Source organism: Chironomus tepperi, unplaced genomic scaffold (genome assembly GCF_022539635.2).
Source record: "Chironomus tepperi strain 1889 unplaced genomic scaffold, CSIRO-AGI_Ctep_v1 contig_13, whole genome shotgun sequence".
Lineage (NCBI taxonomy): Eukaryota > Metazoa > Arthropoda > Insecta > Diptera > Chironomidae > Chironomus > Chironomus tepperi.
In genome coordinates this window covers 109,290-123,634 of record NW_027226135.1, presented here as the reverse complement: position 1 = coordinate 123,634, position 14,345 = coordinate 109,290, and the positions used below count along the sequence as shown (strand labels likewise).

At 35.9% G+C, this 14,345-nt stretch overlaps 3 protein-coding genes across 3 annotated transcripts; 2 read left to right on the top strand and 1 right to left on the bottom strand.

Moving 5' to 3' along the window:
- Positions 1–4: 4 nt before the first annotated feature.
- On the top strand, positions 5–2,752 carry LOC139090037 (lysosomal Pro-X carboxypeptidase). The gene is made up of 2 exons (XM_070639728.1): positions 5–1,301; positions 1,360–2,752. Exons 1-2 carry the CDS (start codon positions 89–91, stop codon positions 1,551–1,553), a joined length of 1,407 nt encoding a protein of 468 aa, XP_070495829.1. The 5' UTR covers positions 5–88; the 3' UTR covers positions 1,554–2,752.
- A 182-nt stretch (positions 2,753–2,934) lies between these two features.
- On the bottom strand, positions 2,935–4,224 carry LOC139089478 (GILT-like protein 2). The gene is made up of 3 exons (XM_070639036.1): positions 4,039–4,224; positions 3,372–3,428; positions 2,935–3,309 (listed from the first exon to the last, which is right to left on the bottom strand). The coding sequence occupies exons 1-3, from the start codon at positions 4,192–4,194 to the stop codon at positions 2,935–2,937; spliced, it is 588 nt and encodes a 195-aa protein (XP_070495137.1). The 5' UTR covers positions 4,195–4,224.
- Positions 4,225–5,477: 1,253 nt separating this feature from the next.
- On the top strand, positions 5,478–10,043 carry LOC139091086 (uncharacterized). The gene is made up of 5 exons (XM_070641028.1): positions 5,478–5,609; positions 5,788–6,407; positions 7,391–7,480; positions 7,555–8,116; positions 9,358–10,043. The coding sequence occupies exons 1-5, from the start codon at positions 5,519–5,521 to the stop codon at positions 9,927–9,929; spliced, it is 1,935 nt and encodes a 644-aa protein (XP_070497129.1). The 5' UTR covers positions 5,478–5,518; the 3' UTR covers positions 9,930–10,043.
- Positions 10,044–14,345: the final 4,302 nt, after the last annotated feature.

The following is a 14,345-nucleotide window of genomic DNA, read 5'->3' as shown; positions in this document are numbered from 1 at the left end:
TTTCTGGTGTCAAAATTTTCAAATTTTTTTCATTTCCTTTGTTTTTAATCAAGTTTATTAATAGATCTGCAATAATTAGTGTCCAAAAATGAAGCTCCTGTGCTTCATAGTGTTAACCTTAGCATCATCAGCAATCTGTCAGGATACAGCATACAAATATGAAATAAGAACCTTCAATGTCCTCCTTAATCACTTTACATTTGCTGATAATGCATCATTTCCAATACGTTATCTCATCAATGACACATTCGTGACTGACAAACGATCACCAATTATGTTCTATACTGGAAATGAAGGTGATATTGAGCTATTTGCCCAAAATACAGGCTTTATATGGAAAGCCGGCATGAAGATGAATGCAATGATTGTATTTGCTGAGCATAGATATTATGGCAAGTCAATGCCATTTGGCAATGAGTCATATAAGGATCCACAACATCTTGGGTATTTGACAAGTGAGCAGGCATTGGCTGATTTTGCTGATTTATTGGAGTTCCTTAATCCGGACCGTCTTCGACCTGTCATATGCTTTGGTGGAAGTTACGGTGGCATGTTGTCAGCCTGGATGAGGATGAAGTATCCACATCTTGTTGTCGGTGCCTTAGCATCATCAGCACCAGTCAGACAATTTACGGATGTAGTTCCATGTGACATATTCAATCGAATCCTTACAAGTGTCTTTCGTGTTGCCATCGAGAATTCGTCGTGTGTTGACAATATCAAGAAGTTATGGCCAGTGCTGAAAAACTACTCGAGTACGGAGGACGGCAGGAAGTATTTGACTAATGAATTTAATTTCTGTAAGCCATACAACAAGACTGAAGATTATGATACATTCTATGCCTACTTAATGGACGTCTTTGGGAATTTAGCAATGGCTAATTATCCATACGAGGCCAACTTCCTTGCACCACTTCCAGCATTTCCAGTACGACAATTTTGTGGACAACTTGATAAGAAATTTGATAAAAATGAGGAACTGCTGTCTGCCTTTAATAATGCACTACAAGTTTACAGCAATTATACCCAAAAGACTAAATGTCTTGACATCTCGTCAGCATATGATGAATCTATGGGATCACTTGGATGGGATTTTCAAGCATGTACGGAAATGGTTATGCCAATGTGTTCAAATGGTACGACAGACATGTTTGTACCTAAAAAATGGGATTTTAAGGAATATTCAGCTGATTGCTATAAGAAATTTAAAGTATATCCACGAGAACGTGCAGCAATTGTTGAGTATGGTGCTTATAAGTTTGACTCCTTATCAAATGTCATCTTTTCGAATGGATTATTGGGTAAGTTACTTCAATTGCCAATTCTATGCCTTAATTGCTAATCATGTCCATTTTGTAGATCCATGGTCGGGAGGTGGCGTTTTGAGGACACAGACTGAAGCTGTTACTGTTGTTATCTTACCAGAAGGTGCTCATCATCTTGATTTACGTGAGGATAATAAGGCTGATCCAGCAAGCATTAAAGCTACTAGAAATTATTACTTAAAGACCTTCCGTGAATGGGTTGATACTTATAATTTGCATCGTTATTAATTGAATACTCTACGATTCGGGTTCGATCAAGAACTTCAGGCCTGGATTTCCTACATTCTAGAGATCCTGGTCTGCAATCTTGAGTGAATCCTGCTTAATATCGTACCCGAATAGCACAAATCATTTAATTGGTCTTAAATCCATCCTAGGACGGTATGACTCAGACTTGATGCCTAATTCAGTCTAAATCCTTCAATATCCCAGAGTCACACCAGCCTGATGCTGGATTTTGGATCGATTAATTGACTTACCATAAACCACACGGTGCAGAAATGACTGAAAATCCGACTCCAGAGCAGAATTTGCAAGATTTTGGGATGGAGACAACTCCAATGGAGTTCCAAAAACAGTTGAGTTGCCTCAACATTGAAGTCCTGCCAGCTCTACTCAAGGCTAGCTTGACTCTGGCTTAAGGACAGATTCTATGAAATCCGATCTCAGGCTAGATACAAGTCAGTCAATTTCTACGCCGTGTGCTTTCTTGGCTTATGCTATTCAGGGTAGGGTATGAGATTTGACACATAATAGAAGGATCTTATAAAATTAGTAATAATTTACTCATATACAGGACAATTTTTAATGAAATTTTTTGAACAAATCAAACTTAGTTAGAGGCTTTTTGACTTTATTGCCAGTTCTAGATATTTTGGCTGATTTACCACAACCGTTGTTTGGTTACCGACATTACTAAAGACACAATGAGTAGAATAACTGATGTCTGAAGCTGACTCTGTCACTGGTTACTCTTCTTACAATTACTGATATAGCCATGGATATCAAATTCCCTAACAGGGAAAGAACATGCTCTCGAGAGCTTGTTCATTGCATATACTGAGATGAGTATGCTAGTGAGCGTTGCTCATTGGTTACTCTGCTCTTGTGAGCACGACTTTCACCTGCTAGGGAAGTATATCAAGCCTGAACTCGAACCTACCCGTTTTTTTGTTCAAAATAAGGCGGCTTTAGACTGAAGTTGAATAGCTCAGTTGAATCAGAAACAATACTCAATTAGACTCTTCAAAATTAGGCGACCAGAGTTGATTTTCTGGCCAGATCGATCCTCTAGATTCGACTAGATTCAAATCACTAGATTCAATTTTAAACTCTGATATTTACAATTTCTATTGCACTACTCAATTTTCTATTATCTGTGAATCAATACTATTCAATACTAAACTGTACACTTTATGACTTTATTATATTTAAAAGTCTGATTAGAAATTTATTTGAATAAACTTTTTAGAAATTTTCATAAATATTGTCATGAATATTTTACATCTATTTATTCATTTTTCAGTACATTTAAAGGCTTAGAACAGTGGTGTGCAACCTATGTGCCACGGCACACTATGAATCCTATATCATGTGTTGACCACACATTTCATTCAATAAACATATCACCAGAACTATTAAATTGACTATAATACAGATACATTCTACGTTTGACAACAGCACTTAAATCCTTCAATGAATATTCAGCCACAACAGGATCAATAATATTATTGAAAATCACAGCAGGCACACCACCTAAAGCACCAACAACAATTGATGCCTCACGCTGTGAATTTAGTGCCAAATATAGACCCAAAGTTCCATTTGTACATTTTTCAATTTCCGGTAGATTAAGTTGCAGCTCATCGATACATAATGTGTAATTGTGATGAAATTTCATTGTACAGAAGATTATTTCCGCTTGTTTTGTTTGGTTTTGTCTGTAGACGTGGAGGGAACAGGTTTGGAAGAGATCAATCTCGCACTGAAATGGAGTTTTTGGGATTTTAGAGGAGTTGGATTTATGGAAATTTTGTGGAAAGTTACCTCGCGTGGTCCATGGAGACATTTGAATTTTATGGTGTCATCTTCTCTTAAGGAATCCTAAAAATTTGAGAAATTTTTTAAATTTTTTTAAAATTTCAAGAATTTGAAAAATTAAAAAAAAATTAAAAAATTCAAAAAAATTTGAAAAATATAAAAAAATTTGAAAAATTTAAAATAATTTGAAAAATTTGAATTTTTTTTAATTGTTTTTGATATTTTTCAAAAATTTTTAAATGTCTGAATTTTTGAATTTTGTTTTTTTAAAAAAAATCTAGTATAAATATTTTTTTTTCAATTTTAAATATTCAATTTTTTGAATTTTCAAATTTTTTAAATTTTGAATTTTTTTAAATTCATTAACTTTTCTCAAATCTATCAAATTTTTCTAAAATATTAATTTTTTTTTTGAATTTTTTGAATTTTTAAATTTTTCAAATTTTTTCTAATTTTTCAAATTTTTTTAAATTTTTCAAATTTTTTTAAATTTTTCAAATTTTTTTTAAATTTTTCAAATTTTTTTAAATTTTTAAAAATTTTAATTTTTTTTTAATTTGTTCAAAATTTTTAATTTTTCAAACACTTTTTAATTTTTTTTAAATTTTTTAATTTATTAATTTATTAAAAAATTTCAAAATCCTCAAAAATTTGAATATTTTCAAAATCTCACCTCCATTAACGCAAATGACACAAACTTAATATTAATCTGTTCCTTAATTTCATCATAAATCGGCCTTAACTGATTTTGAACAAATTCCTTTGAAAATTTACAAAGACTTTCTATATAAACTGTCATATTAAGTCGCGATGACTGATCAACAGCCATACTAGCTATCGGCTTGAAGCAATTGTTTGTCTGCACCAGAAATATTATGCTTAATATGATCAAAATTAATGAAAATGAATTCATTTTTGGTTGATATTTTAACAATTTAATTAAATTGAATTTGATGCATTTTTAATAGCTTTTTCTAATTTGAAATGCACAGCACCACGTCTAGACCTAAACTAAATATTTTAAAATTCAATTAAATTTCCCAGTCAACTTTAATTAATTTTTTTAATTTATTAATTTTCTATCACGACTTATAGCTTAAGTTTGTCCTAACAAAATCACGACTTGAGCTTATTTGTGTTATTTTTTGTGTGTTACAGCAAGTGTGACCTTGCCTTCACGTGATTGACCGACACAAAATGTTGATGACATTGTATTGCATATATCGGAGGCATAACTGGATTTTGGCTAGACTTAAGCATCGAATCTCTATTTGGACATGATAAAATACTTTAATGGTGACTTTTTAAGCATGATGTGATGTGTTTGGATATAATTGAATTATTGATGATATAATCATAGCTCGGATGTGTCATATTGAATCTTGTTGAAAGGGGATATTGGCAAGTCTGTAAGAACATCTGATTGTGGAGCATATGACCTCGACTACTGCAAAGAGGAATGTTCGGAAACTACGTACCTCGTCGAGTGAGGTTCTATTGGATCGAGCGAAGTTCTTCATAAGTCGAGCGAGGTTCTTTTGAGTCGAGCAAGGTTCTTCTTGAGTCGAGCGAGGTTCTTATGAATCGAGCGAGTTTCTTCTGAGTCGAGCGAGGTTCTTCTGAGTCGAGCGAGGTTCTTCTGGGTCGAGCGAGGTTCTTATGAATCGAGCGAGGTTCTTCTGAGTCGAGCGGGGTTCCTTTTGAGTCGAGCGAGGTTCTTCTGGGTCGAGCGAGGTTCTATTGATTCGAGCGAGGTTCTATTGAGTCGAGCGAGGTTCTTCTTGAGTCGAGCGAGGTTCTTATGAGTCGAGCGAGGTTCTTTGGAGTCGAGCGAAGTTCTTATGAGTCGAGCGAGGTTCTTATGAGGTCGAGCGGAATCCATTTTGCTCTAAATTCTCAATTATTACAATATTTCAAGCCACTAACATTCTCAATTCCTCCTATCATCCCAGCTGATAACCAAAATTTCAAGTTCATTGAACATTTTCACATTTTAAATAATTTGTATTCAAACTAATCGCATGGCTGATTGCGATAATCTTGTTCTTAAGTCATAAAAAAATTTGTTCTTGCCTCTAAAATTCAGTCATAACAATTTGTTTACTGTATTTAGACCACTTATACTGTGAGTCTAGCCAAGAGCTGTATTTATTATGGAATTAAGTATTATAGTGCTTGTTATTCAATTAATTGGATTGATATCTAGCTTCATTATGTATCCATTCAATGCTGAATATTTGGTTTGTAAGTTGATTGGGTAGTGTGGATGGTTGGTGTCGTCTGGGGATGGGACATGCCAAGGGTTGCCACATTTGGGTATCCATAGGCAACCTGAGGTGTCATGAGGCATGCCTTTGCGGATTACACGTGACAATGTCATTGAAATCCAGCAATATAGCCTCAATTCCATTTTTAATTCCAGTCAAATTCATTGACTCACTTGCCATAAATCCCCAAAAATCCTCTGTCAACCTAATAAGCAGTGCTATACCTGGTGAACAATGCAATCGTCAATGCCACTCAAATGACACGAAAATTTGCTATTTTAAATTTACCCTCGAATTTTATCAAATTCTTGGCAGTGCATGCAATAATTGCCTTAAGTCAAATCACACAGACTGCTTTAATCCACAATGTATAGTCGGTGATGGCATAGAACGTACATTTATGTCAATAAATCGACAGCTGCCGGGTCCAGATATTCATGTCTGTAAAAATGATATTATAATTGTTGACGTAGACAATCAAATGGATGGAACAGCAACAACAATACATTGGCATGGTCTTTTGCAATATGATACACCGTATATGGATGGTGTTCCATTTATTACACAGTGTCCTGTGTCAATTGCAATGACATTTCGTTATGTTTTTTATGCTAAAAATAAAGGAACACATTTTTATCATTCACATACTGAACAGCATAAAGCTAATGGAATTTATGGTGCAATTATTGTGAGAGAAGAGATACAAAGTGATATGGAGATGCTTTATGATTATGATTTGCCTGAATTTTATATTTTATGTAGTGATTGGATGCATGTGAGTAAATTAATTTAGCTGGTTTTATTGTCAAACTGAGATTATTTGATTGAAGCGAAGTTCTTCTGGATTGAGCGAGGTTCTTTTGGGTCGAGCGAGGTTCTTATGGGTCGAGCGAGGTTCTTCTTGGTCGAGCGAGGTCCTTCTGGGTCGAGCGAGGTTCTTTTGGGTCGAGCGTGATTGTTCTGGGTCGAGCGTGATTGTTCTGGGTCGAGCGAGGTTCTGCAGGGTCGAGCGAGATTCTTCTGTGAAAAGCGAGGTTCTTCTGGGTCAAGCAAGATTCTTCTGGGTCGAGTGAGAATCTTCTGAATCGAGCGAGGGTTGTTTTTGAGTCGAGCGAGGTTCTTCTTAGTCGAGCGAGGTTCTTCTTAGTCGAGCGAGGTTCTTCAGGGTTGAGCGAAGCTATTCTGGGTCGAGCGAGATTCTTTTGATTTGAGCGAAGTTCTCCTAAGTCGAACAAGCTTCTCCTGGGTCGAGCGAGGATCTATTGGCTCGAGCTAGGGGTTCTTATGGATCTAGTGGGAATCTTTTAGTTAAAGCGGAGTAATTTTAGGTCAACCGAGGCTGTTTTGGGTTGACCAGTGTTCTTTTCGGTCAAGCGTAGCTCCTTTAAGGACGAGCGAGATTCTTTTGAGTTCTTTTGGATCAAACTGTATTCTTTTTGGTAGAACAAAGTTCCCTTTGGTCAAAAAAGTCTCTCTTGGGTCGAGCGAGGCTTCCTTGGGTCGAGCGAGGCTTCCTTGGGTCGAGCGAGGCTTCCTTGGGTCGAGCGAGGCTCTCTTGGACCGAGCAAGGCTTCCTTGAATCGAGCGAGACTTCTTTGGGTCGAGCGAAGCCCTTTTTGTTCGAACAGACTTCTTCCGGATCATGCGGGATATTTTTTGATCGAGCGGGACTTATTTGAGTCGAGCAGGGTTCTTCTGAGTCGAGCAAAGCTCTCTTAAGTACCAGATACCCAAATTTAACCAAAACTTCCTTTCCAGGTCCACGCAGAAGAATTCTTTCCCGGTCTCCCATCAACATTATCTCTCTTTGACAGCATTTTAATAAACGGTCACGGACGATATCTAAATGTAGGTCACGAATAATTTTATTAATAAAAATTCATTATCATCACAAGCTGCTTCTTCCTCCTCAAATTACATAGAAAACAACTCAAGCACGCATAAATACACCAATAAAAATTTATACAGTCAATAGACACAAACGTTATCTTTTTCGTCTTATTAATGCAGCATCAAATGTCTGTCCATTTCAATTACAAATTGAAAATCACAACATAATGATTATAGCAACGGATGGCAGTGACATTGAACCGATAAGTGTTGATACACTTTATGTAACGTCGGGTGAACGATTTGATTTTATTGTCAATACCCGAAATCTTATTGATGACTATTTTATACGTATTAAGGCACTGTCGCCATGCAATGATACAATTGAAGACTTTGCTGTGCTGAGATACAGCATGAATGGACGTAAAATTGATTTTATTGATAAAGAAATTCCAAAAATTTTTCAACAATTTAAGACATTCAATGTTCCTGGTCAAGATGGACGTTCAAGTCAATATCCAGTTGGAAAATCAAGAAAAATTAACAAAAGCATTGTCAATAGTCAACCAGATGATATTTTCTACTTCTTCATGGCAACACCTAAACTCGACAATAATGTGCTGTTCAGTAACGGAAATCATATAAAATATATGGGTGAGTATATGAAATATATGGCGATGATTTATATCTCATTGCACTCGATATAAATTTTATTATTGACATTGATTTATCTCTTTTGGAACATCGAATGAAGAGACCAGCAGGATATAATGTTATAGAAATATCTCTATGAAAAAATAATGTTTTACTGAATTGTATTAGATTGTTTTGAGGCAAGCGGAGGTATTTTGGATTGAGCGAGGTATTTTAGAGTCGAGCGAGATCCATTAGAGTCGAGCAAGGTCCTTTAGAGTCGAGCAAGGTCCATTAGAGTCGAGCGAGGTCCATTAGAGTCGAGTGAAGTCAATTAGAGTCGAGCAAGGTCCATTGGAGTCGAGCAAAGTCCATTAGAGTCGAGCAAGGTTCATTAGAGTCGAGCAAGGTCCACTAGAGTCGAGCGAGGTCCATTAGAGTCGAGCGAGGTGCATTAGAGTCGAGCAAGGTCCATTAGAGTTGAGCAAAGTCCATTAGAGTCGAGCTAGGTCCATTAGAGTCGAGCGAAGTCCAATAAAGTTGGGCGAAATCAATTAGAGTCGAGCAAGGCTATTATTGAATCGAGCGAGGTCCTTTTGGGTTGAGCCAAGTCCCTTTTGGTTCGAGCCAACTTCACTTGGGTCGATCAAAGTACTTTTTGAGTTGAGCGAGGTTCGTATGAATCTACCGAGATTCTTATAAGTCGAGCAAAATTCTTTAGAGTCGAGCGAGGTCCATTAAAGTCGAGCGAGATCCATTAAAGTAGAACGAGATCCATTAGAGTCAAGTGAGATCCATTTTGAGTCGAGCCAAGTTATTTATTATCGTGCCAAATCCTTTTTAGTCGAGCCAAATCTTTTTAGGTCGAGCCAAATCTTTTTAGGTCGAGCCAAGTCTTCTTGGGTTCTTTGCTGTTCTATTGAGTTGAGCGAGATCTATTAGAATCATGAAAGGCTCTTCTTGAGTCGAGCGAAGTCTTTTTGGTCGAGCTAAGTCCTTTATGATCGACCTAAGTGCTTTTTGGTCGAGCGAAGTTCTTGTTGAGTCGAATAAGGTTTTTTTTGAGTTGACGGAGGTTCTTATGAGTTGAGCATGGTTCTTATGAGTCATGAATCGAGCGATACAATCCCTTGCCTGACCCGATTTTCCAATTTCAATTCATCAACACATCAGACAGCAAAATATTCAAAATTTGCACTCAATATTTCATATCAACATTTACAATATCCTGCTTATATTTTTCTCTTCCTTCCCTTCCACAGTGACCTCGGACAAACTAAACAACAACAACATTGGCACCATCAACAACATCAGCCTCACACTACCAAATTATCCACTCATGCTGCATCGAAAGACAATTAACGAATCAATTTTCTGTGATAAATCAAGTGCAAAAAATTTCATCGAAAATTCATCACTTTGCAAATGCATTCATCGAATTAAAGTCAAATTAAATTCAATAATTGAGTTTGTGCTGATTGACATTGATGATAATTCAAGACATCCATTTCACTTGCATGGACATAAATTTTATATCATTAATTCAGGATATTTTAATGACACAAAAGCAGATGCTGTAAAAAAGGCACACGGCCATGTCAATTCAATGCCAATTTTAAAAGATACAGTTACGATACCAAATGGAGGTTTTGTAAGAATTAAGCTTAAAGCTGATAATCCGGGATTTTGGTTGGCACATTGTCATTTTGATTATCATTTGGCAGTTGGGATGGGATTTATACTGCAAGTTGGAGATGTGAGTGAAATGAGAGAGCCACCGGTGGGGATGAGCAGTGACTGTAATGGATTTATGGCAGATTCAATTGAAATTTAAGGTTTTTCCGACAATTTTCCATCATTTTCCAACAATTTTCCACGAATTTTCCATCAATTTTAACCTTTACTGCATTAATCACCGCACAACTGTCACATACTTAATGGTATCCACACGTTCTATTATGAATCATTGACTATAAACAATAAAAGTAAAGATGTAACAATAAACAACTGCATTTTTGATGCTTGATTCTAGCAGCTTCCGGTCACATTAATCTACATACATAAATGAGAAAATTTTATAAAATTGAGATATGCGACTTATTGACGCTGGTTGAGACTATGTTGAGGTTTTGTGATGTTGTAGGATGTAGGAGTATGTAGATGAATGGGATATTGGGGATGTGTATGCATATGGATAGTTGAGAGGTATGAGAGGTTCTTAATGGGATTGCATCATCTTTTGAGAATTCAAATCTAGATGACCTGAAGCTTGACATTGGATGCACCTCATTGCTATTGACCTGAAATCCTATGTACCAATCCTGATTTGATTGTATAATTCACCATTTCGCATACTGTATAAGAATTGAACCTAATTTCTGTCTAAAATGCTACTCAAGGCCTGTCAGACTAGTAGGCCGCATAGGCATGCAGACTTTGTTGAAAGCATATGCAGGCTGGAAGACGACCAGAAGTTGAAAGATGCAGCAGAAGATGGAAAAGGCATTAATTATGCCTGCTGAATTTACGATAGCTGCTCACTTTCTGCTCAGCAAGCAGTAGCGACATGAAAAGCTAGCAGCACTATACCAAATCCCAAAAAGCACACATAACGACTTCCATATTCACGTCCAATTCACAGCTTTAAAACATTTAAAATACTTTATTGATTTTATTTCATTTTATTTAATAATCTTTTTACAGTCTGATATCCGTACCCAAAAAAAATAAATGGTTCAATATCCATAGATACATTACCATTCCGATTATTTTTTTTCATTGTATATCCCCATTCTCCATCCTCCATTGTGTCAACATTTACGCTCATAATCTCTAAAATTAGATTCGATTTCCATGCAAAATAGAATATGCAAATTTGCGTCTATTTGAGGACGATTTAAGGATATTCAAGTGGATTTACTTGAGAAATTATTTTTTTGAGAATTTTCGTTGGCTTCAATTTGTCACGTAGATGTGATGTTGGTGATGAGTTCACACAAGCAAAAAGGTTTCTTTTTGGATTAATTGTCAGTGGGCGTATTATGCGTGAGGTGCGTATTATGCGTGATGTGCGTATTATGCGTGAGGTGCGTATTATGCGCCAGATTTGGGTTTTTCTGGCCTCGCCATTCCTATTACCGGTCCCATTGCCCTATCCCTTGCCCCTTCCCATTGCCCTTCCTCTTGCCTTTTCCCCTTCCCCTTTTCCCTTCCTTTTGCCCATCTACCTTCCCATGCTCTTCTCAAACGTAAAGATTAATCCTTTTTTGTACAATTTACAACCACAGCAACCACTAATCACATGAACTTGAAAATTGAGACACAAGCCACCTTCCGAGAAGTCGTCACATAAAGGAATAAGAGGACGAAAATGTTCTTTAACACTTAAAGCTTCTTATACGACCGAATCAGATTATAACCTTAAATGGATTTCGTTTTTACACATTTGAATATTTACAACTTGACGTATTTTTAGATGATTCAAGCCTTAAATTATAGAAGAATTTCCAAGAAGATGAATTTTTGAATTAAATTTATCCGGGTTTTCTTGGTTCTTGATATATGAATAATTCAATACACGTGCCGGCACTTAATCGTCACGAGTTGATGATGTGAAAGGAAGGTTGATTTGATTACTGAGTTAGAGCAGTTAAGAGGGTGTACTGAAGTCACGATCTCGACTGACATAGAGAGATATGAACTCAGAGACACAAGAGACACATGAGACACATGAGACACAAGAGACACATGAGACACATGAGACACAAGAGACACATGAGACACATGAGACACAAGAGACACATGAGACACAAGAGAAACAAGACACACAAGAGAAACATGAGACACATGAGACACAAGAGACACAAGAGACACAAGAGACACAATAGACACAAGAGACACAATAGACACAAGAGACACAAGAGACACAATAGACACAAGAGACACAATAGACACAAGAGACACAATAGACACAAGAGACATAAGAGACACATGAGACACAAATACTGTGACTTCCCGGAAACTGTCCTTAGACTCAGCCTCTGTAAATACTTGAAACTTGACACCCGACACAACTAAATTAGACATGCCTAATTTAAAAGGTTTACACAAGTCTCTCATTTGATCCAAAAAGAGCAAATAAAAGAATGAACTTCATTGTCAAATTAGATATAAAGGTTAAAATCTAATAAGTTTCAATTTCTCAGTATATACAATGTGTGAAAAAGCATCTCAATCCTAAATAAATGTAGGCGTGCGTCTCAAAATTTTTCAATTTTTTTATTCTTAAAGCTCTTTGTTGTCGTATAGATTTCAAGCTTTATTGATTGTCAGATTGCAAGCTTTATTTTCCTTTTTGTTGATGATTTAACGAGGGTTAAAAGTGTTTTGTTTACACAGTGACAGACGACACACAGCAAAAGACAGCAGCAACAACAACAACACACATTCTTACCTATAGTCACAACTTTAATTGAGATTCTTTTCATCAATAACTTAGTTCATTTACGTAACGCCAAAAATTAGCTTTTTAGAGAGTCACTCACCTTTGTAGCCATTCATTCCTTTCTCTAATACTTAATTACTTACTTCGCTGGTCATACAGATCAACTGTAATCCATGGCCTCCCTCATATGTTACCTAAAGCTGGTTCTGTCGCCGGATTCTGCCTGTCAATTGCCAATACCAAATGCAATTCTGTCTCTATCAATAGCTTCCTTCCAGGAGTTCTTCGGTCTACCACGAACCTTTCTCTATTAGCGTTACATGATAAGTGAACCATCCCCCAGCCACAATTCTATTTTGTTCCTAAAAATATTATATTTAATTCTAATTTTTACGATAGAAAAACTAATTTTAATTGATAAACTAACTGAGTATTTTTGGTTTCATGCTATAATTTTATCAATTTATGAACATCATTATCGAGTCAATTTGCACCAAATTTACACTTTCGTGAATAATTATCACTAATTCTGGAACAAAATTTAATTTCTGCGGCTGGTTAATTGTAGTCAATTTTATTGAAATTGGTTAAACAAATCCAAAATAATTATACAGATCAATTCTGATTCATGATCCTACTAATTGTGGCGTTAAAGCTTCAAATAGTACATTCATCCTTACTTGCGGTTGTAGCAGTTTTTCCACTTTCAACTTACAACTAAGCAGGTGTTGATAAAAAATTAAAAACATGTTGTTTTTGGCACAAAAACAAAAACTTTTAATATTTAACCAAGCGAAAAAGGTCACCGGAGAGAAACAAAATGTAGACAGTAAACAAGCTACACTTCCTTTTAAGGATCATCAACTTATGACGTCAAATGTTTAGTGAAGTGTAAGAATAAAGTTGTTTTTTGTAGCGTTATATCCACGAGTGGTTGAAAATGTTTTAATATCAAGTATGTGGGCAGTTTGCTTAGAATATACAGGGGCGTATCCAGGACGGATTATTGAAGGTCAAACTCCTTCTCTTCTCCCTTTTTGGGCAATGTTCTTTAATTTGCTAGGGTGTTTCCAGAAAAAATGTCAAACTTTCAATCAGAGCTCGAAGTCGACTCAGATTTCGTATGAAAAAGTCGGCTCAAGTCGACTCGACTCCACATTAAAGCCAAGTCAATTTTGCACTCTGCTTTCAAACTATGAAAATGTCTCTATGGAAAACTTTCCAATTGCAAAAAGTCTTTCCTGCCATTTACGAAGCAGTTCATATTTTCTTACGCTTTTTTTCCACAAAAACGAGTCTTTAGAATAAAAACTTTAGAAACAAAAAACTGTAAAACTTTCGAAAAACATTTTTCTTGTAAACATTTTTAATGGTTCCTCAGATTTGTATTTAGTCTCAAAATGATAATAATGAACCACTGTAGCTGTCTCAAAATAAATTTATTTATCTCACAAATACATCTACAATGTCATCAGATGCGTAAAAAGTAAACTAAATTTACTCAAAAAGTCAGTTGTAAAGATCATCTTGAATAATCAGGTTCAAGTCATTATAAGCATATTATATAATTTTTATATTCACACCGTTTTCACGTGTGAATGTATTGAATTTGTTCAGATTGGAAAATCAGTTTTTTGGATTTTCAAGCAAAACTAAGCATAATGACAAGTTGTGTTCTATTGCAATAAGTTTGTGCCTGGAATTTCACATCATAATCAAAAAACAGAATTGGAATTGGTTGAGGCATTGCTGAGAAAATCGAAAAATTCGCTTTCTGTAAGCAAGCAAACAAGCAAACAAGCAAAC

Excerpts from the sequence above, each read along its gene's own strand:
- LOC139090037 (XM_070639728.1), top strand. The coding sequence starts at position 89 with ATGAAGCTCCTGTGCTTCATAGTGTTAACCTTAGCATCATCAGCAATC. Across the intron at positions 1,302-1,359 it reads CTTTTCGAATGGATTATTGG|ATCCATGGTCGGGAGGTGGC; the intron begins GTAAGTTACTTC and ends TCCATTTTGTAG.
- LOC139091086 (XM_070641028.1), top strand. The coding sequence starts at position 5,519 with ATGGAATTAAGTATTATAGTGCTTGTTATTCAATTAATTGGATTGATA. Across the intron at positions 5,610-5,787 it reads CAATGCTGAATATTTGGTTT|TCAAATTCATTGACTCACTT; the intron begins GTAAGTTGATTG and ends TTTTAATTCCAG. Across the intron at positions 6,408-7,390 it reads TATGTAGTGATTGGATGCAT|GTCCACGCAGAAGAATTCTT; the intron begins GTGAGTAAATTA and ends CTTCCTTTCCAG.
- LOC139089478 (XM_070639036.1), bottom strand. The coding sequence starts at position 4,194 with ATGGCTGTTGATCAGTCATCGCGACTTAATATGACAGTTTATATAGAA. Across the intron at positions 3,429-4,038 it reads TGTCATTTGCGTTAATGGAG|GATTCCTTAAGAGAAGATGA; the intron begins GTGAGATTTTGA and ends TCAAATTTTTAG. Across the intron at positions 3,310-3,371 it reads GTCTCCATGGACCACGCGAG|TGCGAGATTGATCTCTTCCA; the intron begins GTAACTTTCCAC and ends ACTCCATTTCAG.